The 25,749-nt window shown below is 31.6% G+C and overlaps 1 protein-coding gene across 2 annotated transcripts in view; it reads left to right on the top strand.

The window, feature by feature from the left end:
* Positions 1–25,749, top strand: part of LOC114328965 (E3 ubiquitin-protein ligase TRIM37) — a 215,095-nt gene that overhangs the window by 146,806 nt on the left and 42,540 nt on the right. For both annotated transcript variants that reach the window (XM_050647883.1, XM_050647882.1), the window contains exons 8-12: positions 21–141; positions 2,244–2,324; positions 3,052–3,114; positions 5,319–5,506; positions 21,313–21,484. In XM_050647883.1, the coding sequence (XP_050503840.1) occupies positions 21–141; positions 2,244–2,324; positions 3,052–3,114; positions 5,319–5,506; positions 21,313–21,484 (625 nt within the window). The remainder of the gene's footprint in view (positions 1–20; positions 142–2,243; positions 2,325–3,051; positions 3,115–5,318; positions 5,507–21,312; positions 21,485–25,749) is intronic.

A 25,749-nucleotide genomic window follows, 5' to 3' on the forward strand; every position in this document is an offset into this window, starting at 1 on the left:
TACAAAGTTAATTATTTTAGAGTGGAGTTAGTAAACGCACAAGTCACTAAAGTTACGGTCGGAAGACTACATTTTAGTGAAACAACATCAAATAATATGCGGAAAAAGGGAAAACCAAATCCAGAACAAAGATATTTTCAGGTTAGTATGTGTGGCGACACGCTTCAATTACTATTTTGCTAATTTTAATTTTTAATAACTTTTTCAAAATGAAATAATACGTCCCATTTTAAAATTCACAAACCATATGCATAAAGGGCCTGTTAAATTTTAAGAAACGAAATATATCAGTATTCAGATAAAATGCCTTCTCAGTTTTTAAAACACCAGATGTTGATGGTCTGTTCAGTTTATGTATGGGAAACGCAAATTCCATAATAGATTACGGAACGAGAAAGCGCCAGCCTCCTTATGTCAATAAATCAGTCTTCAACTTCTTTAAAAACCACAGAAATGTAAAACTAATGTTTTTAGTTCATCCACAGGCAGTCTGACACAAACCCTCGTCCCGCAAAGAATAACAAACCCTCTTACGAGATATAAGCACGCCTTTATAACCAAAAATAAAGAAATATATTATTGTTCGTTGTATTACACTTATTGTAAATTCATTTAATTGTTTCCGTAAACCACCAACGGAACATATGTTATCGCATTTGTTATTTATCATTATCATTTTATTTATCTTTTTTTTTTTGTAAAATCCTAGGAATAGACAGAGATAGATTGGATTCTATGATGAACCATTTACGTAAATTATTTATTTTTATGTATGGCATACAATCTTCTTCTTCTTCAGCCAGTTTGCATCCACTCCTGGACAAAGACCCCATGAGTTCTCCACTCTTTTCTGTTTTGTGCTATTTGGTGCCAGTTTCTCCCCACTTTTGCTTTGATGTTGTCTAGCCATCTTTTTTTGGTCTTCCTCTACTACGACTGTGCTCGCGTGGTCTCCAATGTACAATGTTTTTCATCCACCTGTCGTTGTTTTGCCGTGCAACGTGTCCTACCCAGTTGCATTTCGTTTGCACAATTCTTCCAATTACATCTTCCACCTTCGTCCTGCTTCGTACGTCCTCGTTTCGTATATGTTTTCTCAGAGATACTCCTAACATAGCTCGTTCGATGGCCCTCTGTATCGTTCTTAATCTATTGGCTGACAACTCTGTGTCACGGTCTATATTACATATAATAAGTCATAACTGGTAGAATACAACTGTTGAATACCCTTTTCTTTAGATTTTTTGGTATCTTTTTGTTTTTCAACACATCACTGAGTCTTGCTACTGCTGCTCAAGCCATTCAGATTCTTTTAAAAGAATCGGAATGGCATGCGCATGCAATAAGAACACATAATTAAAAAGAAATATAAAACGGTACATGGAGTATCACAAACGAGCATCTGAATGTATCAATATAATCTAAAACATTTTCGGTCGCATTCAGGAACTCATCAAAAACTCCAGGGAACCGCTTTCTGGGGCATTCTGGCATTCTTCAACAATGTGACGGATAGTCAGTCGTTGCGCACCACAGTCACACTCAGAAGAAAGGGCTTGTCCCCAGTCCCCATCTATGTAAGGTGTCAGCACACCTACCGTTGCTTGTTCTATTCTGTTCAGCGTTGCCCATGTATTGCGGGGCAGTTCAAAGCCTGGCGGTTTTACTTCCTGTGGTAAGTCGCTGCCCCATTGTCTTCACTAGATGTTGGTGAGGCTGAAATGTTCTTGATGTAAGGAGGTAGCCTTTAACATTCAAGGATATCTGGAGCTGGATTCATTTCGATATCAAGCTTGCCTTGGTGGAGGGTAGTTGATAGTTATTCTGGATTTTTCTATATTCTCAGAGAAGAGAATGACTTCTGCGTAGTTTCGGGGGTGGGATGTGACTCGGAATGGGAAGCCAGTAGTTAGGAGTTGATCTAATTGTATCTGAGATCATTCTCATTGTCTGGTTTAATTTAGTATCAACAATTCTTCGTGTGATTGCTATTGAGCCATACCGGAGAAGCATATTCAGCTGCACTTATTCACTACTCAAGTACACTTGTTGCGTACTGTTAGCGGTTGACCAAATTGACAGGCAACTCACTTGGCCTCGATCTTTAACTCAAATAGCTATGGTTTGAGTTGTTTTACCTTAGGGACGCATTGCATTCTGATTTGTTGTGAGTTTACGTGTATTTATGTATTGTGTATAAATTCCTTATGACATCATTCTAATGTATATTTTTTTTATTTCAGCTTGTTGTTGGTCTCCATGCACATACTACAAATGGAAATTTTCCTATTGTAAGCCATGCTAGTCAAAAAATTATAGTTAGAGTAAGTAATGAGAATATATCTTATGATAGTTTTAAGGTTTGGTTATACAGGGTGCAACAAAAACTGAGGTCATAAATTAAATCACACATTTTGGGACCAAAAATAGTTCGATTGAACCTAACTTACTTTGTACAAATGTTCACATAAAAAAAGTTATAGTGCCCTTTGAAGTTACAAAATGAAAATCGATTTTTTCCAATGGTAATCGAAAACCATTAGAGATTTTTTTATTGAAAATGGACATGTGACATTCTTATGGCAGGAATATCTTAAAAAAAATAACCGTGAAATTTATGCACCCCATTAAAATTTTATGGGGGTTTTGTTCTCTATTCATAAGAATACCGTTCCTGCCATAAGAATGCCACATGTCCATTTTCAATAAAAAAATGTTAAATAGTTTTCGATATATTGGAAAAAATCGACTTTCATTTTGTAACTTCAAGGGGCTGTAACTTTTTTTATGTGTACATTTGTTCTAAGATAATTTAGGTTCAATCGAACTATTTTTGGTCCCAGAATATGTGATTTAATTTATGACCTGCCGTTTTGTTACACCCTGTATAATGCTTCATAAAATCAGACTCATAATAGTGCCTCATAACTCATAATTTGATTACAATTTGAATTTATTAATTTTGATTCAAGCTGTTCTCCCTAAATACGACAAATAGAGAGCGCAAAATAAGCCTGCAAACAATGTAATAACATGAAATTTATATTTTAGGCATCAAATCCTGGACAGTTTGAAAGCGATGTAGAATTATGTTGGCAGAAAGGACAAACTCAGGTAATTTACTATTTTTATTGGAAATATGCTACAATTCTACTTTACAATAAGTTTATTTTGTCTTTTCTAATTCCACTTCAGAAATCATTCTCAAAAAATAAAAAATATTAGAAAAAGATTTCCGAAGTGAACATCGAAACGTCAAAATAAACTTCATCAACAAATCATCTAGGAGTAGCTTTTAGATATATTCTGACATCTCTTCAATCTGCATTTTTTTGCATTTTTCTTCATACCATTTCTTATCTTTCTTTTTAGCTCATTTTCTATAGTATTATATGCATTGTGGTCTTTATTGAACTCTTTAAGTTTTAGTGAAACTTTTTGCTTTATTGTCTTTTAATCGGGATGTCTATATTGTATTAGGCTGTTTTTTCTCGCATAGTTTCTTGAATTGAATTCTAAAACTTCTTATTAGTGGTTGTGGTCCGCTTTTATGTCAACCCAGGGTATGTTTTGATGAATGTGATGGAGTTTCTGTATCTCTTGTTAGTAATATAGACATAGCTCCTCCAGAATTCAGAAATGTGGAACAAATGAGTGTACATTACGCGAAAATTTTTATTTCTTTATTAAGGCCATCGGTACATAATTCGGAAATATTTTACGGCTATCCCTACTTTTTCTGTCTTTACACGGCAAATTATGTGTAGTAAAATTCACACTGGTATGGATATGTACTCACTCATAGATCGGCAAACAAACGAAGCAACCCGAAACAAAACAAAAGTAAGGGATGCCGTGGAACAAGCGGCTAAATTAAAATGGAAATGGGCTGGACACAACGAACGTCTCGAAAATGGTAGATGGAGCAAAGAAGTTGGAAACTGGCGACCGTACGAAGCGAAGAGACCAAGAGGAAGACCTCAAATGCGCTGGAGCGATGACATCAAAAGAGTCGCAGGACCAATGTGGAAACGCCTCACACACAACAGAGATAAATGGGAGAGGCCTTTATTCGACATTTCGAATAGAAAAAAGGCTATATAAAAAATTGGATATGTAAACATTACTAGAATGTCATTCTACTTGACAATGTCATCATTCATCATTAACTTTAAAGAGATGGCTTTTGAATGTTCTTGTATAACGGTTATTTGTAAAATTGCATATTATTAATTCAATTAATAAATGTGATAATTTTTTCACTAACTATGTGTAATGATTGTAATAATTTATATGTAAAACACAAACTTAATATACGTAAAATACTCAATCGAGAAAAGAGGAAAAGTGTTAAAGTGATTTTTTAATAATATATTGTTACTATGGAACGCTTACAATTTTGAACATCTTTAACAACAAAATACTTGGATTACAGAATATATGCTGATGTATTCTCTGCTTGGATCTTCCATAAATAATACACAATAAATAACTTTTTATTAAGTTCACGTCTTAAATCAATTATTTATCAAATACACTATCAATATTAATTAATCAACAACTCAAAATATTCCCGATGCCATGTCAAATATTTAAAACTGCCACTCTCTTGTCATCTTATTCTATTTGACAAAGTGCGTTGTATGACAAAGGTAGCGAATGTTCAATTTGAAAAATATCACCACGGACATGGTGTCCATTTTTTTCGAATCCTGAAAAAACTAATAAATATTTTTAAAAAATTTAAACGCAGAATGAAAGACTATAAATTATTATCGAGGGCCAAAAGTCCCTTAGAATAAATAAATAGTTTCTTTTGAATGAGATATTTGACAAAGTGCGTAATCTTATTCTATTTGACAAAGTGCGTTGTATGACAAAGATAGCGAATGTTCAATTTGAAAAATATCACCACGGACATGGTGTCCATTTTTTTCGAATCCTGAAAAAACTAATAAATATTTTTAAAAAATTTAAACGCAGAATGAAAGACTAAATTATTATCGAGGGCCAAAAGTCCCTAGAATAAATAAATAGTTTCTTTTGAATGAGATATTTGAAATTAAAAATCACACTACATTTTCTCTTAGTTTTTCACCCCTGTAACTTATTAAAATAAACATTATAGAAATTTTCAAGGACTTTGGGCCCTCGGTAAGAAGGTAATCTTTCATTCTGCGTTTAAATTTTTCAAAAATACTTATTAGTTTTCTCAGGATTCGAAAAAAATGAATCCTCATTTAAATAGCATTGCAGCCGAAAATACGTACCCATCCCCTTAATGAAACAATTTATTATTGAAACATTGTATTTTTTAGGATTCTGTAGTACACAATGGAAGAGTAGGAATCAACACTGATAGACCAGACGAGTCTCTTGTAGTTCATGGCAATATAAAAATAACTGGGCACATTATACAACCTAGTGACATAAGAGCTAAGAAGAATATTGTAGAATGTAATACCGCTGAGCAGCTGAAAAATGTACAAAGATTAAGAGTTGTTAGGTAAGTAACTAAATTTCATGGAAATGAAAGGATATTAATTTGCTTATACGATAATCTAAAAGGTTTACTTTAAATATGCTGTGAAGTTAGGAGGAATTATTATTTACAAAACTCAACTTTTTAATTTGACTAATTGTTTATAACAACAATCATATAAATTATATTTGCTCCTAGGAGAACAAGCAACCGATTTGATTTTAGGAAACTGGGAAAATAACTAAATAGAATGATGTGAGAAAGGTAAATAAGTCGGCGTAATAATAAATGAATGACGAACAATCAGACAGGAGAGAATATAACTAGGGACGAGATCAGTAAGCAAATTAAACAGTATATGGTGGCAAATAGATATAGTCCTGTCGCCAGGGGGGTACAACGGCCTCCTTTATTTAGATGGACTTACCCAAGTTTTTTTATGTATTTTGACCCGTAGATCATGAATTTTTTGGGTAGCAGTTGATCCGGATGTCGATAAGATTGTTATAAACAAAGAACTTAAGGAATTACATAACAGCGATATTTCGCAAAACAAAACATATTTTTTTGTATTCTTTGGGTCATTCTAAGCAAAAAATGTTGTTACAAGTTTTTTTGTAGGATGCATAGTTTTTGAGATAAACGCGGTTGAACTTTCAAAAAATCGAAAAATGAACCCGAATAATTTTTGATTAAAAAATAAAATAGCAATTCTGCTTACCGAATTTGAAAGAAAAATTAATTTTTTTATTTACTCTGGGCTAATTAGCAAAATACAAGGAAAAGTTATTTACCAGCAATTTTATTGCTGGAATCGAATCTTATTATTGTATGTATTAATAATATAGGTATGCAAAGTCCGCAGATAGTGTGCTACTTTTTTTATAAACAAAATGGCGCCCGAAAATCGTGTTTTTTTCAATTTTTGCTCTATAACTCCAAAGATTTTAACTTTACACCAAAAACACCCAAATAAAAATTCACCGCAATTAAATTCTGCATAGAGACGTGTTTCTTTCGATTTACTTCGATAAAAACTTTCCTCGGAAAAAGCGGGATTTTCCAACAAAATCTTTAATATTCAACTAAAATTTTAGATAAGTAATTGTTAATCAATATTTAAATAACTTGGTACTGTAAAAGCCCTTTCCGTATAGATTACAATTCCAGAAGCCCATGGAAATTGAATAAACAGTTTAGCAACAATTGAATTGTTAATTAAAAATTTACGGTCACTATAATAACGACAATAATTATGATGCATAAGAATAACTATGATTTTTTCATAAAAAGACACTATACCTATCTAATGTACTTTACAGAATTGAAATTGGAGCATTTAAGCGGCCTCAGGAATATTTTAAAATTATAAACAATTTTTTGGCTTATAAACAAATAGAATATCTCGGGAAGTATTAAACTAAATTAAATTGTGAAAACGGTATTCGAAAGAAAGCGGCAGGACGCTTCTTTTAAAAGAAAAAAAGTTTAATTATGACGAGTGGTTCCTGAGATACAACCAGTCAAAGTTGACCGGAATTTACGGCAAAGATATAAACAATAGGATCATAATTTTTAAACCATCACCTTTTTGTTTTTGTCCTCTTTCTCCACACCAATTTTCATATGTTTAAAATACTCATAACATATATTATTATAATAAAAACTATCGATAATACGTGTGAAAATTGCCAAAAATAGCAAAATTCCAATCAAAAATTAGGTTGGAGCAAATGTAACCCTCAAAGTTCAAAATCGGTATACGTTAAAAAAATGCATTTTCTCGGCTTCCCATGGAGCAATTTCCTTCATTCTTTTTTTGTTCCCTAATAACTCGAGTAGAGCCATCGAACTAACGCATTATTAAATGTCAAACTTGCTTTTGTTTTGTTATACAGTAGACTCCCGTAAGTTCGGCCTCGGTTAGTTCAGTCTCCGCTTAGTCCGGCCGGCTCTCTGAGCATTAGTCACACACTTTGCACATCAAACATCATTATAAAAGAAAATTCAGAAAAAAAATTACTGACTTTTTTAAGTGTTTAAGAAGCCAAACCACCAATGTGCAATAATATTTTTAAATTTTATTAGGCCTAGAGTTCTGTAAGTATTGTTTTATAGTATTTTTGTAACGGTCTATCTTTTCATATAATATGTTAAATATATGTCAGAGTATTCCTCTGTGTTGTCTTCTATTTAATGTACAAGTGTTTTGTTTTTGCTAGATCCATACAAACAATGAATGGGCATTTTTTAGATAAGCATCGGTTAGTTCGGCCACTTTTAAGTTCGGCCTAGGGTCCGGTCCCGAGGTGGCCGAACTTACGGGAGTCTACTGTAATAGATTAATTTATTTATAAGAACAGAAAACTACATATTTTTTCCAGTTGTAGGCTTTTTTTAGATAAACTTACTACAAGTGTACCTTTTAAAGTTAAAAACATAAATATTCTCATTTGAAAGCTGTATAATTATTTAAACAATTTTTATTTAAACAAATTAAAATTTTGTGTTATAATAAATAAATTAATTTATTATAACAAAAAAAAGCAAGTTTGACATTTAATAATGCGTTAGTTCGATGGCTCTACTCGAATTACTTGGGAACAAAAAAAGAATGAAGGACATTGCTCCATGAGAAGCCGAGAAAATGCATTTTTTTAACGTAAACCGATTTTGAACTTTGAGGGTTACATTTTCTCCAACCTAATTTTTGATAGGAATTTTGCTATTTTTGGCAATTTTCACACGTATTATCGATAGTTTTTATTATAATAATATATGTTATGAGTATTTTAAGAATATGAAAATTGGTGTGGAGAAAGAGGACAAAAATAAAAAGGTGATGGTTTGAAAATTATGATCCTATTGTTTATATCTTTGCCGTAAATTCCGGTCAACTTTGACCGGTTGTATCTCAGGAACTACTCATCATAATTAAACGTTTTTTCTTTTAAAAGAAGCTTCCTGTCGCTGTTTTTCGAATACCGTTTTTATAATTTAATTTAGTTTAATATTTCCCGAGATATTCTATTTGTTTTTAAGCCAAAAAATGGTTTATAATTTTAAAATATTCCTGAGGTCGCTTTAATAGTCCAATTTCAATTCTGTAAAGTACATTAGATAGGTATAGTGTCTTTTTATGAAAAAATCATAGTTATTCTTATGCTTCATAATTATTGTAGTTATTAGAGCGACCGTAAATTTTTAATTAACAATTCAATTGTTGCTAAACTGTTCATTCAATTTCCATCGGCTTCTGGAATTATAATCTATACGAAAAGATCTTTTACATTACCAAGTTATTTAATTATTGATTAACAATTACTTATCTAAAAGTTTAGTTGAAAATTAAAGATTTTGTTGGAAAAACCCGCTTTTTCCGGGAAAAGTTTTTATCGAAGTAAATCGAAAGAAACACGTCTCTATGCAGAATTTAATTGCGGTGAATTTTTATTTGAGTGTTTTTGGTGTAAAGTTAAAATCTTTGGAGTTATAGAGCAAAAATTGAGAAAACCACGATTTTCGGGCGCCATTTTGTTTATAAAAAAAGTAGCACACTATCTGCGGACTTTGCATACCTATATTATTAATATATACAATCATAAGATTCGATTCCAGCAATAAAATTGCTGGTAAATAACTTTTCCCAAAAATGGCCTATTCTCCGATAATCAGCCCAGACTAATTGTCAAACAAAGCTATAAACAAATAATAGTGTTTCCCGTGCCCAATGCATGCGTTTTAATGCATGCTACGTAGACATTGCCTGTTTGTAGGCGCGCCTACTTGTTCGATTTTAAATGAGAACTACATTGAAAACATCACTCAAGCACTATGTGTTTATAGCTTTGTTTCACAATAAAAAAAAAATAATTTTTATCAATGCAAATTATCAAAACCGTCAGAATTTGATAGAACTTTCAAATGCGGTAAGCAGCGGTAAGTCAGAGTATTATGCAGCTGCTGCATTTTCGTGTTGCAAAGAAATTGAAAATGTTTATACATTTTTAATTAATTTACTCTTTTGTAGGAGTATTAAGGAATCTTTCTTGTTGGAGCTTTTACCACGCTGAGCAGATGAGTTGTGAATTATTTAAAATTCTCTCATCTTAATTTCCTCGTCATCTTTTTTTTTTTCTGTGTTTCAAGAGGGGGTTAGGGCCGATTCAGAACCGGTGTAGTTTGTGACTTTTGACCACCCATAAGCCAGCTATAAGGCTAGGTAGATGCAAAATGGCATATTTTTTGGCCGTATATATCTTAGGTTCAAGGAGAGACAGGAAAACCGCAAATACACCAAATTAATAGCGTTGAGTTAACAAGATCATACCTACACACGGTTCAGTATAGCCGAAAAACTGAAAAATTAAACTTTGAAAATTTTGGTTTTTCGACAATTACTCAAAATTTCAACCTACGCCAATAACTGAGCATTTGTAGGAGGACTCTAGACGCGTCTAACGGTGTATACCTCATATCTGGGAAAATTCGAATTTTTAAGTTATAGGCTTCATAAGTATGATCAAATCTATTTCGTATAGGAAAAACGGTTTTTCAAGCTCAATAATTCCTGTAATACCTTCAGTTATCATACTTGACCTTGGATGCATCAGATACTACTTGCCAATACGTTTCAGACTTATGTTTAATTATCAAAATCGGTTAAGCCGTTCAGAAGTTATCGAGCTCCAGAAGTATAATCCATTTAACCATTATCGCCGAAATGGTTTATATAGTTGTCGTCGTTACGACGCTAAGTTTGATCGGAAAATCCGAGTTGATTTGCCGGCCATAATTATTAGGATGGCTGGGATATGAACTCGGATTGTCTTATCACAAGTCTGGTGTCGTAACTACTAGTACTCTGGGCTAATTAGCAAAATTCATGGAAAAGTTATTTACCAGCAATTTTATTGCTGGAATCGAATTATAAGATCCTATATATTAATAATATAGGTATGCAAAGTCCGCAGATAGTGTGCTACTTTTTTTATAAACAAAATGGCGCCGACAAATCGTACTTTTTTCAATTATTGCTCTATAACTCCGAAGATTTTAACTTTACAACAAAAACACCCAAATAAAAATTCACTGCAATTAAATTCTGCATAGAGATATGTTTTTCACGATTTGCTCCGACGAAAATTTTCCTCGGAAAATGCGGGTTTTCCTAACAAAAACTATAATTTTCAAATAAAGTTTTAGGTAAGTAATTATTAATCAATAATTAAATAACTTAGTGACATCAAAGATTTCTTGGTATAGATTGTAATTCCAGAAGCCGGTGAAAATTAAACGAATATTTTAGCAACAATTCAATTGTTAATTAACAATTTACGATCGCAATAATAACCAAAATAATCATGATACATTGATCAAACTTAAAAAGATTATAAAGATGAGATGCTTGTTCAATATTTTATCGACAAAATATAAATTTTTCTTTTTTTTGCATAAACTTTAAATTTAAAAAAAATAGTTATAATACGTTGGTCTAATTAATAAAGTACAAAGAAAGGTTATTTACCAGCAATTTTATTGCTTTAATCAAATTATAAGATCCTATACATTATTAATATAGGTATGCAAAGTCCACAGATAGTGTGCTACTTTTTTTATAAGCAAAATGGCGCCGACAAATGGTATTTTTTTCAATTATTGCTCTATAACTCCGAAGATTTTAACTTTACACCAAAAATACTCAAATAAAAACTCACCCCAATTTAATTCTACATAGAGGCATGTTTTTCCCGATTTGCTCCGACGAAAATTTTCCTCGGAAAATGTGGGTTTTTCTAACAAAATCTCGAATTTTCAAATAAATTTTTTGGGCCAGTAATTATTTATCAATAATTATATAGCTTGGTGAAATAAAAGCTTTCTTGGTATAGATTATAAATTCAGAAACCGGTTAAAATGAAACGAATATTTTAGCAACAATTCAATTGTTAATTAACAATTTACAGTCGCAATAACAACCAAAATAATCATGAGACATTGATCAAACTTAGAAAGATTATAAAGGTGTGATGCCTATTTAATATTTTGTCGACAAAATATAAATTTTTCATTTTTTTGCATAATCTTTAAATGTTTAAAAAAAATTGTTATAAACAAATTAACATTTCTTAGAAATTGTTTATTATATTCTAATTTTAAAAAATACTTAAAATGCGTATTTCATAGGTCTTGAAAATGAATGCTTTAAAAAAATTTTCCAACCATTTGCAAAAAAGTTAGGAAACAGCAAAATAAATATACGATATCTCCATTGTTTATAATTTGTTTTAATTGTTTCAACGCTTAAAAGTGAGTCTATGGTACAATCTAATTACTCACAAAGAATGTCAAAAATTAGTGCAATGGTTATATTTTAATCAAAGATTAAAAATACTTTTTTTGTAATTTTTAGCGCGAAAGTAGGCTTGATACAGAGCCAGAGATAAAATGTTCACTCGAAGCGACTGACACGCTTAAACTCGCGCGAGTTGTGTATGTGGGCGGGTAGCTACGGTACTGTATTATTCTACTTTCGCGCGTGTAAATTACAAAAAAATATATTTATAATCTTTAATTAAAATATAACCATAAAGCTGATAATCGATATTGTTTTAAAAATAATTAGCTTGTACTTTAAACTCACTTCTACGCTTTGAAAGAATTAAAAAAAATTATTAACACCGTAGTAATCGTATGTTTACTTTGCTGTTTCATAACTTTTTTGCAAATGGTTGCAAAAAAGTTTTAAAGCATTCATTTTCAAGATATTTGAAATGCGCATTTTAGCTATTTTTTTAAATTATAATATAATAAAAACTTTCTGAGAAACGTTAATTTGTTTATAACTATTTTTTTTTAAACATTTAAAGATTATTTAAAAAAAATAAAAAATTTATATTTTGTCGACAAAATGTTAAATAGGCATCTCATCTTTATAAGATTTCAAAGTTTGATCAGTGTATCATAATTATTTTGGTTATTATTGCGACCGTAAATTATTAATTAACAATTGAATTGTTACTAAAATATTCGATTAATTTTCACCACCTTCTGGAACTATAATCTAAACCAAGAAGGCTTTTAAGTTACCAAATTATTTAATTATTGGTAAATAATTACTTATCTAAAACTTTATTTGAAAATTAAAGATTTTGTTGGGAAAACCCGCATTTTCCGAGGAAAATTTTCGTCAGAGCAGATCGGGAAAAACACGTCTCTATGCAGAATTTAATCACGGTGAATTTTTATTTGAGTGTTTTTGTTGTAAAGTTAAAATCTTCGGAGTTCTAGAGCAATATTTGAAAAAAACACGATTTTCGGGCGCCATTTTGTTTATAAAAAAAGTAGCACACTATCTGAGGACTTTGCATAACTATATTATTAATATATAGGATCTTATAATTTGATTCCAGCAATAAAATTGCTGGTAAATAACTTTTCCCAAAAATGGCCTATTCTCCGATAATCAGCCCAGACTATAGATCATTTGGGAGAGAATGCGACAAAGGCGACCATTTATAACGCCTAATGTGTAATCGAGGAACATTACATCCAACTTCATACATTTAATTCATAAAAAACTTAAAAAAAAACTCCTGATACAAAAATAAAAAACCGCTAAACACCGTAAAAATGAGTGGCGCATACAATATTCCAGCTACAAAAGAGTTGATATGAATAATACGTGGCGAGAAAATGTATTTTCATTTTGATGAAAAATAAAATTCTAGTTTTATTTTGAAGGATTTTTTCCATAATATTTTGAATATTTCCATAATATTTGAAGTAAAACGCGCCACAAAAGAGCCTCAAAATGCAAACTGTATCAAAGATACTCTTTTGTGGCGCGTTTTATTTAAAATTTATCAAATATTATGGAAACATCTTTCAAAATAAAACTAAAATTTTATTTTCCATCAAAATGAAAATACATTTTCGCGCCACGTAATATTCATAACAGCTCTTTTGTAGCTGGAATATTGTATGCGCCACTCATTTTTACGGTGTTTAGCGGTTTTTTATTCTTGTTTATATTACTGAATACAGAATTGAATACCCTTTCAAATGAGCTATCACACGACCCCTGTCCTCATTTAAAAAACTCATCGATTACTTGATCACGTCCATATGGATGACGTCACTTGTATGAAATATATGTCAAAAAATCGACCTGTTTCGGGATTTTTCCTTAAAGGCGCCGGTTTAATCGTAATTATTCCAGACATTTGCACCATACTGTGTATAATGGTGTATAATCCTGAAACTTGGATATGTACCAAATAAATGAAAAGCAGCTGAGGGCAGCATAAAATTATAAACTGCCCTAAGGAAGAAATCAAGAAAGATCGAAAATGAGCTTGAAAACTGCTTAACAACAGAAAATGAATGAGCACCATAAACTTGAAAAAATAAATGTATTGAGATTGGTAGATATGATATGATTAATTTTCCACTTTTGGAATAAATATCTAAGAGCCGTTTTACCGAGATTTACTTCGAAACTGACGCTGATAACCTTAAAAAATTATCTAATAAAAATATTAGATGTAAAACACAAGATTTACTCTGAAATTTCCCATGATAATTTTCAATATAATAATTTAGAACCTGTTCTATATTCTAGAAAGTTTTCAGAGTAAACTGCGCGAGTTTCTGCGCAGAACGTTGAATAACGGCGATGGTATTTACGATTACGATAACATAACCTTTATAATATAACACAAAACACAACACGTACTGATTTGTTTTTTCAGCGAAGTATGTTTGCTGTAAGCTGTAAGAAAATTTATAGTTGGTTTTTGCCACAGTTTTTGCTGTAATTATGTCCATGTGGACATGTATGCTGTAAGAATGCCAGAAGACTGGAAAACGGGAATAATTATAACGATACCCAAAAATGGAGACCAAAAAATTTGCAAAAACTATAGAGGAATCACCTTGCTAAATGCGACATATAAGGTCATGACGGGAATAATAAAGAACATACTAGCAGAGCATACCGAAAAAATCATAGGAAATTACCAATATGAATTCAGAAAAGAAAAATCGACGATAGACGCTATTCACATAATAAGACAAATCACGGAAAAAGCATATGAACACAACATGGAACTGCATATACTTTTTGTGGATTTTAAACAGGCCTTCGATAAACTAAAAAGAGGAGAACTAATAGAAGATCTAGCACGCATAAAAATACCAGGTAAATTAATACAGTTAATAAAAATAACAATGAAAGAGGTACAAGTAGTAATAGATTTAGGTCAAAAGACAACAGAGAAGATTAGGGTCCAAAACGGAGTCAGACAAGGGGATGCCCTGTCAACTGAGTTATTCATTACAGCTCTAGATTGTGCAATAAAAGAAGCAACAAATAACGGAATAATTAATAAAAATGCAGTACAAATAATAGGTTATGCAGATGATATCGTTATAATAGCCCGGGACAAAAGATCATTAATTAAGGCATTCTCTGAAATAGAAAAAGGGGCAAAAAGAAGAGGACTAGACATAAATATGGAAAAAACAAAGTACATGAACGCAAGCAGATTCAAGAAAACAATACTAACACAAATGATAATAGATAATTACAGATTTGAGGAAGTAGATACATTCAAATACTTGGGAACGATGATTAGTAGAGATAATGAAAGAATAGACCTGAAACAGAAACTACAAGCAGGAAATAGAGCTTACCACAAAAATAAAAAAATAATAAAAGATAAAAAATTAAGCAGAAATACAAAGATGCAAATATATAAGACTACCATAAGGCCAGTGGTAATGTATGCCATAGAAACCAACAGCCTAACGTTAAAAGAAGAAGAACAGCTGAAAGTCTTTAAAAGAAAAATAATGCGCAACATTCTGGGACCAAAAGTAATAAATGAAAACGAAAGAAGACCCTGGATGAACCACGAAATAGAACAATGGATGGAAGGAGAAAACATAGTGAAAGAAGCAAAAGCACGAAGAATAAGGTGGTATGGTCATATAAGTAGAAAAAGTGAAGATGATTATCTATTCATATAAGTAGAAAAAGTGAAGATGATTATCTATCCATTAAAGTTATTACCGACTGGATACCCCCTGAGACAAGAGCACGAGGCAGACCAAAAGCAAGATGGAAACAACAAGTCGAAAACGACTTAAGAGTTATGGGAATTCGAAACTGGAATAAAAAGACTGCGAACCGAAATAAGTGGAGAAAAGTAGTGACGGAAACGAAGACACACCAGAAGCTTTGAGGAGACAGATTAGAAGAAAAGTGGACTGATCCCCCATGTCTTAACGGATCATTAAAGTGAAAAACAGCTATAACTTCCACGGGAGTGTACATCTTATATTCATACATATGTCCATGTGGAATGGAGATCCGGTTACTCTTCTTATAAGAATATAGGAAATAATTTTTGCTCAAGAATCTACTTCCCTGCCCAAATATATTACTAAAAAATAAACAAATGAAAGTTGTAACTTCTAACCTGAAAATGCCATTTCACGTTCCTTCTTTTTTCATGTTACCTCTAACCAGTGGATACATCACTAGTCCAGGGCGGATCTGTTTTGAGATGGACGTTGAGAGGTGACTCAAATTTTTTTGCAGAAATTGCTTGAAAATAAATCAAATAATAATATTTGAGTTATCCTCCCTCTCAAAAAGGTCCGGAACATTGTTTAAATAATCAAAATGTCAAAAATTGAAGGAAAAATTCGATTTTTTTCTTTGTTTTTTCATTATAACTTTAAAAGTATTCATTTCCGAGAAAAGTTGTACTGACATAAAAGTTGCGTAATTCAATTTACTACAATATAGAATTGGTTAAAAATTTAAAAAATAGTAACCCTAGTTGCAAAATAGCAATAATTGCGAAAAAACCATACAAAAACAAGTATTCGCATTTTACGTTTTTCAACCATTTATGCTACACTTAGGAGCTTCATATTTCTCCCTGAAAAACTTTATGATACAGTAAAACAATACTGTAAATTTCATTAAGATCGGTTCAATAGATTTTGCAAAATAAATTTTGCAATACAGCTTTCGCAAAAATCGCAAATTTTTGTATCCCGAATGAAGTACGTGCCTCCTAGTGGCGGGATACGGGCAACAATACATTGGCTTATAGGGCAGTCCTTACAGTAGGGATCCTGGCCTATACAGAAAAATGCAGGCGGGTGTGGGGTAATACTGCACTTTGGTTGCATTGGTGGTGTATTGGCTAAACGTGCAGGACAGGGCAGGGTATGGTGCTGATAGAAAAGGCATTCAGGCATCAAATATCCAAAAATCTTTTCAGGCCATAATAATGAAAAGACCTTCTCCAAACGAAATAAAACTTATACTGAAATGATGGCATCTCCTGAGGTAAAATGTTCCGGAAGTAAAATGAGCCTCCATTCGGATCTCCGGGTGAGGACTATCTCAGGGGGAACACCATTGCAGGTTAGAAAAATCAGGATAGGGTCTTGGAATCTTGGTAGTCTTACAGGTAAGAGTCTGGAGTTAGTGGATGCGCTCAAACGAAGAAGAGTTCAAATTGCTTGTATTCAAGAAACTAGGTGGAAAGGACAAAGGGCGAAAGAACTAGGTGATGGATATAAATTGTGGTATGTAGGGAGTAGTAACACTAGAAATGGAGTTGGTATAATTGCTGATAGTGAAATGAAAGATAACGTAGTAGATGTTGTAAGAACGAGTGATAGAATGATGTCAGTGAAATTTGTAATCGATAAAGAGGTATTGAATGTTGTGTGTGTGTATGCTCCTCAAACAGGTCTGGGTGAGAATGAAAGAAGAGCTTTCTATGATCAATTGGGAGACATACTGAGTGATATTCCAGCGGAGGAGAAAGTTATAATAGGAGGTGATTTCAATGCACATGTGGGCCAAGCCAAGACAGGATATGAAACAATACATGGGGGATTAGGCTTTGGAACTAGAAATGAAGCTGGAGATGACATGCTAGAATTAGCAACAGCATTGGATATGGCGATTGTTAACACATTCTTTAAAAAGAGAGAAACTCAACTTATTACCTACAAAAGTGGACAACATCAATCCCAAATAGACTACTTCATGATAAGGAAAGAAGACATACGTGAATGCAAGGACTGCAAGGTAATAGTTAGTGAGACAGTAAGCCAACAACATAAGCTGCTTGTTCTGGACATCGAAGTAAAAAGCGAAACTAAACAAAAATATCGGAGAGGACCACAAAAAATCAAGTGGTGGATGCTAAAAGATGAGAAGGAAGGTCTATTCAGGGAAAGAATAGTAGAAAAAATATGTTGGAACATGAAAGGAAGCCCTAACACAATTTGGAGAAAAATGGCCAATATTATTAGAGAGACGGCTATTGAAATACTTGGGAAAACGTCAGGAAAGAAGTTTGAAGATAAAGAGACTTGGTGGTGGTCAAATGAAGTACAAGGAAACATAAAAGAGAAGAGAAAATTATATAAAAAGTGGCAAGAAACCAGATCGGACATAGATCTTCAAAACTATATGGTCGCCAAAAAGGAAGCGAAAGTAGCAGTAGCAAAAGCTAAAGCAGAAGCGTATTCAAACCTATACGATCAACTTGATACCAGGGAAGGCGAAACGAAGATATATAAAATAGCCAAACAGAGAGCAAAGAAAGCAAAAGATTTTAATCAGATTAGATGTATCCGAGATGAAAATAATAAAATACTAGTTCACGAAAGGGATGTCAAAAAGAGATGGAGAAAGTACTTTGACAGCTTATTAAATGAAGAATTTGACAGACAGCCTGTAGAGTCAACGGAGACAGTAGCAGCAATGGTCACCAAAATAGCCAACGAGGAAGTCGCTCAAGCGCTTCAAAAAATAAAGAAAGGAAAAGCGGTAGGACCAGATCATATTCCTGGGGAAGTATGGAGAGCATTGGGAGAGACAGGAACAAGGTGGCTAGCAGGTCTATTTAATAGAATTATGGAAGTTGGACAAATGCCAGACGAATGGAGAAGCAGTATACTGGTACCTGTTTACAAAAACAAGGGAGATATACAACAATGTACAAACTACAGGGCTATAAAACTGCTTAGCCACACCATGAAAATATGGGAAAGAGTAATTGATAGACGGATACGTGAAGAAACCGAAATATCCGAGAATCAATTTGGCTTTATGCAGGGTAGATCAACAACAGATGCAATTTTCATTATAAGGCAGTTGATGGAAAAATACAGGAGTAAAGAAACAAACGCTCATATGGTATTCATTGATCTTGAGAAAGCATATGATAGAGTTCCTCGAGAGATTCTGTGGTGGGCACTCAATAAGAAAGGAGTCCCTGGTGAATATGTAAAGATTGTGAGGGATATGTATGAGGGAGTAACGACTAGTGTTAGGACAGGTGTGGGAGAGACTGATAAATTTCATGTGAAAGTAGGATTGCATCAAGGTTCTGTGCTTAGTCCGTATTTATTCTCATTAGTTTTGGACCAGATAACAGCGAAAATACAGGGTAACATTCCATGGTGCTTAATGTATGCTGATGATGTCGTGTTAGTAGGAAATAGTGAAAGAGACTTAGAACAAAAACTGGAACAGTGGAGACAAGCTCTGGAGGAAAAAGGTTTAAAACTTAGTAGGACAAAAACAGAGTATTTGGAATGTTCATTTAAAGATGGAGCTACTACAAATAAAATGGTATCTTTGGATGGTGAAATGATTGTAAAAAGCAATAGTTTTAAGTACCTAGGATCGGTATTACAGAGTAATGGAGAAATAGATGGAGATGCATGCAGTAGAATTAGGGCTGGATGGATGAAGTGGAAAGAAGCGAGTGGTGTGTTGTGTGACAGAAAAATTCCAATGAAGCTGAAGGGAAAATTCTATAAAACAGCCATAAGACCAGCTATGATGTACGGAACTGAATGTTGGGCAGTGAAAAAGAAAGAGGAACAGCGAATGCATGTGGCGGAAATGAGAATGCTTAGATGGATGAGTGGAGTGACAAAGAAGGATAAAATTAGAAATGAGTATATTAGGGGAAGTCTAGGTGTGGCACCAATTGATGCCAAAATGAGAGAGCATAGGTTAAGATGGTTTGGTCATGTTCAACGTCGAGACGTTAACCACCCAATACGAAGAATAGCTGAAGTGCAGATTCCTGGAAGGAGTAGGAGAGGAAGACCAAAGAAGAGCTGGGGGGAGACGATAAGGCAGGACATGTTGGTAAAGGGGATTAACATTGATATGGCCCAAGATAGAATTGTGTGGAGAAATGCAATTAGGGAAGCCGACCCCGCATAGGGATAAGGCAAAGAGAATGATGATGACAGCTTTCGCAAAAAAAATTCATTTTTTCAAAATGTTACAGGACTGAAAGTAAAGCAGATAGCAAGTTGAATTTTTTTTGCTTATAGAAATGTACTCTACCTTTCATTTGCAATTTTCAAAATTAAAATCGATTAATTACCACGGCGTCAGAAAATTTTTGAAATAAACAATAATTTTTGGTGCTACGCGCAGGACAGCTGTGTTCGATTCACACAGGTTGATTTCCACCAAAATTTCTTCTAATCTTTATCTAATATATTACTTTCTTACTCTATATTTTGTTGTATTTTAATATTTTAATTCCACAAAAATCAAACTAATTTTATTATTGTTTGTGAAATATTGTTTAAACAATTGAATATGTTTAAAAATAATAAACTTTTATTATTTAAGTTAAAATATATGAACAAAGAAAGTTTTTGCTAATAAAAGTGTTATTTCAAAGGATAGAGTATGTGTTTTTATTTTGAAATAAACAAATTTATTTATTTATATCAAAATGTCATAAAAATTAAAATGTATCAATCATTTTAAAAGGTCATTGAAATGCCCAATCAGAGCAACCTATGCGCTGTCCTGCGCGTAGCACCAATAATTAATGCTTATTTAAAAAAATTCCTGACTCCGTGGTGTTAAGCGATTTTAATTTTGCAAAATTGCAAATGAATGGTACAGTACACTTCTATGTGCAAAAAAATTTTCAACTTGCTATCTGCTTTATTTTCAGTCCTGTAACATTTTGAAAAAATGAATTTTTTTTACGAAAGCTGGATTGCAAAATTTATTTTGCAAAATCTATTGAACCGATCTTAATGAAATTTACAGTATTGTTTTACTGTATCATAAAATTTTTCAAGGTGAAATATGAAGGTCCTAAGTGTAGCATAAATGGTTGAAAAACGTAAAATGCGAATACTTGTTTTTGTATGTTTTTTTCAAAATTATTGCTATTTTGCAACAATTGTGAGTATTTCTTAAATTTTTAACTAATTCTATATTATAGGAAATTTAATTACGCAACTTTTATGTCAGTACAACTTTTCTCGGAAATGAATACTTTTAAAGTTATAATCAAAAAACCAAGAAAAAAATCGAATTTTTCCTTAATTTTTTGACATTTTGTTTATTTAAACAATGTTCCGGACCTTTTTGAGAGGGAGGATAACTCAAATATTATTATTTGATTTATTTTCAAGCAATTTCTGCAAAAAAATTTGAGTCACCTCTCAACGTCCAAATGTACTAATATTTTTACAGATCCGACCTGGTCTACACTGCCTCTAACTTAGTTTTCTTTCATCAGTGGCCTTTTATTTATAATAAAATTCTATTTAATGTTAGTCACATTACACACTACGCATGCGTTTCACAATTATGTTACGATTTAACTGTAGGTGTAAAACAAGGAACCATGGAAAAATTTTCGGTATTATTCTTGAAATAATTTTCGAAGTAAATCTCGGTCATGTAAGACGGCTCTTATCAAGTATTTATATTAACTGTTATTCTTATTGATTTTTAGGTACGAATACGAGCCGGCCCTTGCGAACCAGCTTAGTAGAGATAATGAATGTTCGGATACAGGAGTTATTGCTCAAGAAGTGGCGCAAGTTTTGCCGGAAGCAGTTAAACCTGCTGGAAATATTATACTACCAAATGGTACATCCATAGAAAACTTTTTGGTAGTAAATAAGGTAAGCAATAAAACATTCTATACAGGGTGTTAGTAAATAAGTATGAAAAATTTTAAGGGCTAATTCTACATGAAAAGTTAATGCCAGTTTGCTCTATAAACATATGTCCGCAAATGCTTAGTTTCGGAGATACGGGGTGTTGAAATTTTTATTTCAAACTGCCAATTTATTTATTGCTCTAAGACCAGTTGAGCTATGAAAATTAAATTTGGTGAGTTTTAGGAGGTAGTTATTACGAATTTTATGACATACAATTAAGAATTTTATATTCATCATTGGCGCGCCTACGGGCAATGGTCTGAATTATTTTAGAAAAAAAAAATAGTACGCCACTGAGATATTTCGAATTAGAAATTCTACGTCTAACTTATGATAAAAAACCTTTCTTGCCTTTTTTTCATATGATGCACCGTTTATATGCAGAAAAATAAAACATCTTGGCGCATATTTTTCATTTCTTAATACATCATCAAGAACTATCCAATATAATAATACTAAACTAGAACAATAACAGAAAATATTACTAATACCATTTCAACTAGGTGCAAAGCTGCAAGAAATGTTTAAAATGTTCTCCTTTACAGGTAACAGAAGAATTTTATATTCATCATTGACGCGCGTACGGGTAATGGTCTGAATTTTTTGAAGAAAAAATATATTGTTGTTTGGAATTAAAAAAATAAGTACGCCACTGAGATATGTCAAACTAAAAATCATTTTTCAATTCCTTGTTCAATTGACGATAAAAAATCTTTCTTGCCTTTTTTTCATATGCGGCGCCGTTTTTATGCAAAAAAATTAAACATCTTAACGTTTACAAAGTATTTGAACTAAATTTCTATGCATATGGAAACTACCTCAAATACTTGCTAAGCGTTAAGATGTTTTTTTTTGTATAAAACGGCGCCTCGTATGAAAAAAAGGAAACAAAGATTTTTTGTCGTAAATTGAACGAGGAATTCAAAAATGATTTTTAGTTTGACATATCTCAGTGGAGTACTATTTTTTTCTTCAAAAAATTCAGACCATTACCCGTACGCGCGCCAATGATGAATATAAAATTCTTCTGTTATCTGTAAAGGAGATCATTTTAAACATTTCTTGCAGCTTTGCACCTAGTTGAAATCTTGTTAGTAATATTTTCTGTTATTGTTCTAGTTATGTATTATTATATTGGATAGTTCTTGATGATGTATGAAGAAATGAAAAATACGCGCCAATATGTTTTATTTTTCTGCATAAAAACGATGCATCATATGAAATAAAGGCAAGAAAGGTTTTTTATCATAAATTAGACGTGGAATTTAAAAATAATTTTTAATTCGAAATATCTCAGTGGCGTACTATTTTTTTTCTTTAAAAAAATTCAGACCATTGCTCGTAGGCGCGCCAATGATGAATACAAAATTCTCAATTGTATGTCAAAAAATTCGTAATAACTACCTCCTAAAATTCACGAAATTTCATTTTCATAGCTCAACTGGTCTTAGAGCAATAAATAAATTGGCAGTTTGAAATAAAAATTTCAACACCCCATATCTCCGAAGCTAAGCATTTGCGGACATATGTTTATAGAGCAAACTGATTAATTTTTCATGTAGAATTAGCCCTTAAAATTTTTCATACTTATTTACTAACACCCTGTATACCTAAGCTTTACATGTGTTAAACAAGAATAACTTTACATTTTTTATTATAAACTACAATAAAATTCATTATTTTGGATGTTTATCATTTTTGAATAATAGGGGAGTACAATTAGAACGAAAACATGCATTGTTTCGGAATAATTTAAACAAGCTTATATTTTTCTAAAACTTTTTTTGTTAGTTTATATACATGTTAAAGTAAAAAGTTCTACTCACAGATTTCGCCGCTAATTGTTTAAACAATAACAATTGTTTTGTATAAATAATTTTAAAAATATCGTTAAATTCATCATTTTACTTTGATCAAATATGTTTCTATTTTGTTTTTGATTATGCTGAATCGGAATATGGCATTGCAATTTGAAAATTCTTATACAGAAGCTCTTATACAGTATGTTTGCGTAGCTAGGAACCACATGGAAAACTTTTTTATTATCAATTTTACGAAAAAAAGTTATTCTTCATAAAATGCTCTGGATAGTCAAAAATCTAAAACTTAACCATCAGATATCAAATTTTATCAATTTTATACGAGTTATGTCAAAAATATGAATTACGTTAAAGAGTAAAGTACCTTTATATTCCAGAATATTAAAAAATGATATTATGAAAAGTTGTTTGAAATTAAAAACTATGTTTAAATATACAATTACATCATTCTAATTGAAAAAAAAATCATTTTTTTCTCAAATTACGGATACTCATTATCATTTTATTACAATTATGATAACTATTTTGTTATCACTTTTACGAAAAAAAGTTATTCTTCATAAAATGCTCTCCCTGGTCTAAAATCTAAGATACAACCATCAGATATCAAACTTTTTTAATTTTATACGAGGTATGTAAAAAATATGAATTTTTCTTAAGAGTTAAGTGCCTTTATTATTCACAATATTTTAATTAGAAGGATGTAATTGAACACCAAAACAATTTTTTTAATTCCAAACAACTTTTCTTAATAACACTTTTCGATATTGTGAAATGTGAAGGTACTTTATTCTTGAGTGAAATTCATATTTTTTGACATACCTCGTATAAAATTAATTAAATTTGATATTTGATGATTGCATCTTAGATAATATACAATGCAGAGTATTTTATAAAGAATAACTATTTTTCGTAAAACTGATAATAAAACAGTTATCAATAGGTTCCAAGTTACGCAGACATACTGTATAAGAGCTAAAAAAAATTTTTTTTTACTGAACATTTATTATTGTTGAAGCTTATTATTAAATGTATTTTAGGGAAGTTTTACAGAAAAAAGTTTTGATCACTTTGTATAAAAATTTTTTAGCTGGTAATTTTCGGTTTTTGTATTACATTTTTGTTATCTTTCTTAATTTTCTCAAAAAGAAATAGTTTATTTCATTTCTAAAGTAATATAATTTAGTGAATTTTTAAGATTACTTCCTACGCTTTAAAAAAGTACTTATAAAACTGTAATATATCTGTTCAAACTTGAGTAATACCGTCTTAAAGTAGTGGTAATTCTATAAAACTACGAAGATTTCAAAAATTACATTTTTTGAGACGTCATATCATTTGAATTAAATTTTTGAGATTTTTTTGAATGAAACATCATTTAGCAAGATGCTTGAAAGGTAAGTTGTGCAAAAGTGAGAGTTTTATAAGAAAAATTGTATTAGTTACACATTTTTAAATCATTTTTAAACAAAATTCATGTAAGGCTCACTTTCCGCCTACACCGTACTTATGACCATACATTTTATTTCTTTCTATTATAACCAAAAGATAGCTTAATGATTCTTCTTTCATGTTCAATTTGTAAAATTTAATTTGATCCATTAGTTAAAGAATTACATTAAAATAACTCAACCATGCACTTCGCCGTACGCTAGTTTACAGTGCGCCAATGTTTGTGAGAAGGGTGACTTTAGCGTTATAAATAAAAAATTATAGAAGATACAGATTTAATTTTAGAAAATTCTTTATATAAGCTATTTTTTGTAAAATTTTCTGAATTTTTCAATGGTCAAGTCGGTTTTTTTCTAAAATTTATATTTTCGGAGTTATTTAAAAAAACATCTAATTTCGTAGTTCATTTGTTTAATAAAAAATGAAGCACCCACTTCTCGAGTAGAACTTTTTGATATGTTGTTTATTAAACAGTTCTTAATGAAATTACAAAAAGTTCTATCTTGTTTGATTTTTTCCGAAGTGAAAATCTATACGCACTCCCCTATAATTGTTGTCAACATTTAGAGGGTGGTGTTCTTAGTAGGTGCATAAAATATATCAGTTTTGATATCTCTCTGATGACTCTCTCATATAATCGACAACATAAATTTATTCCTTTTTGCAGCTTTTTGTCATACTGTTTTATTTGTTATTATAAAGGTTTGTGTCTAATATTAGTTTTACATAGTTAAGATGTTTCATCATCTTGATAACAAGAGACTATACCCTATTCCACGAATATACCACCCTCTTGGATTATCTCGACAACGAATATTTTGCTGTGTAAAATAAGAAGAATGAAAGTAAATTGAAAATTACGTTGCTGTTTATTGGAATAATTATTAGAGTCATTTACTTTCGTACTTCCTATGTTGTACACTAAAATATTCGTTGTCGCGATAATCCAAGTGA

Source organism: Diabrotica virgifera, chromosome 3 (assembly GCF_917563875.1).
Source record: "Diabrotica virgifera virgifera chromosome 3, PGI_DIABVI_V3a".
Classification (NCBI taxonomy): Eukaryota; Metazoa; Arthropoda; class Insecta; order Coleoptera; family Chrysomelidae; genus Diabrotica; species Diabrotica virgifera.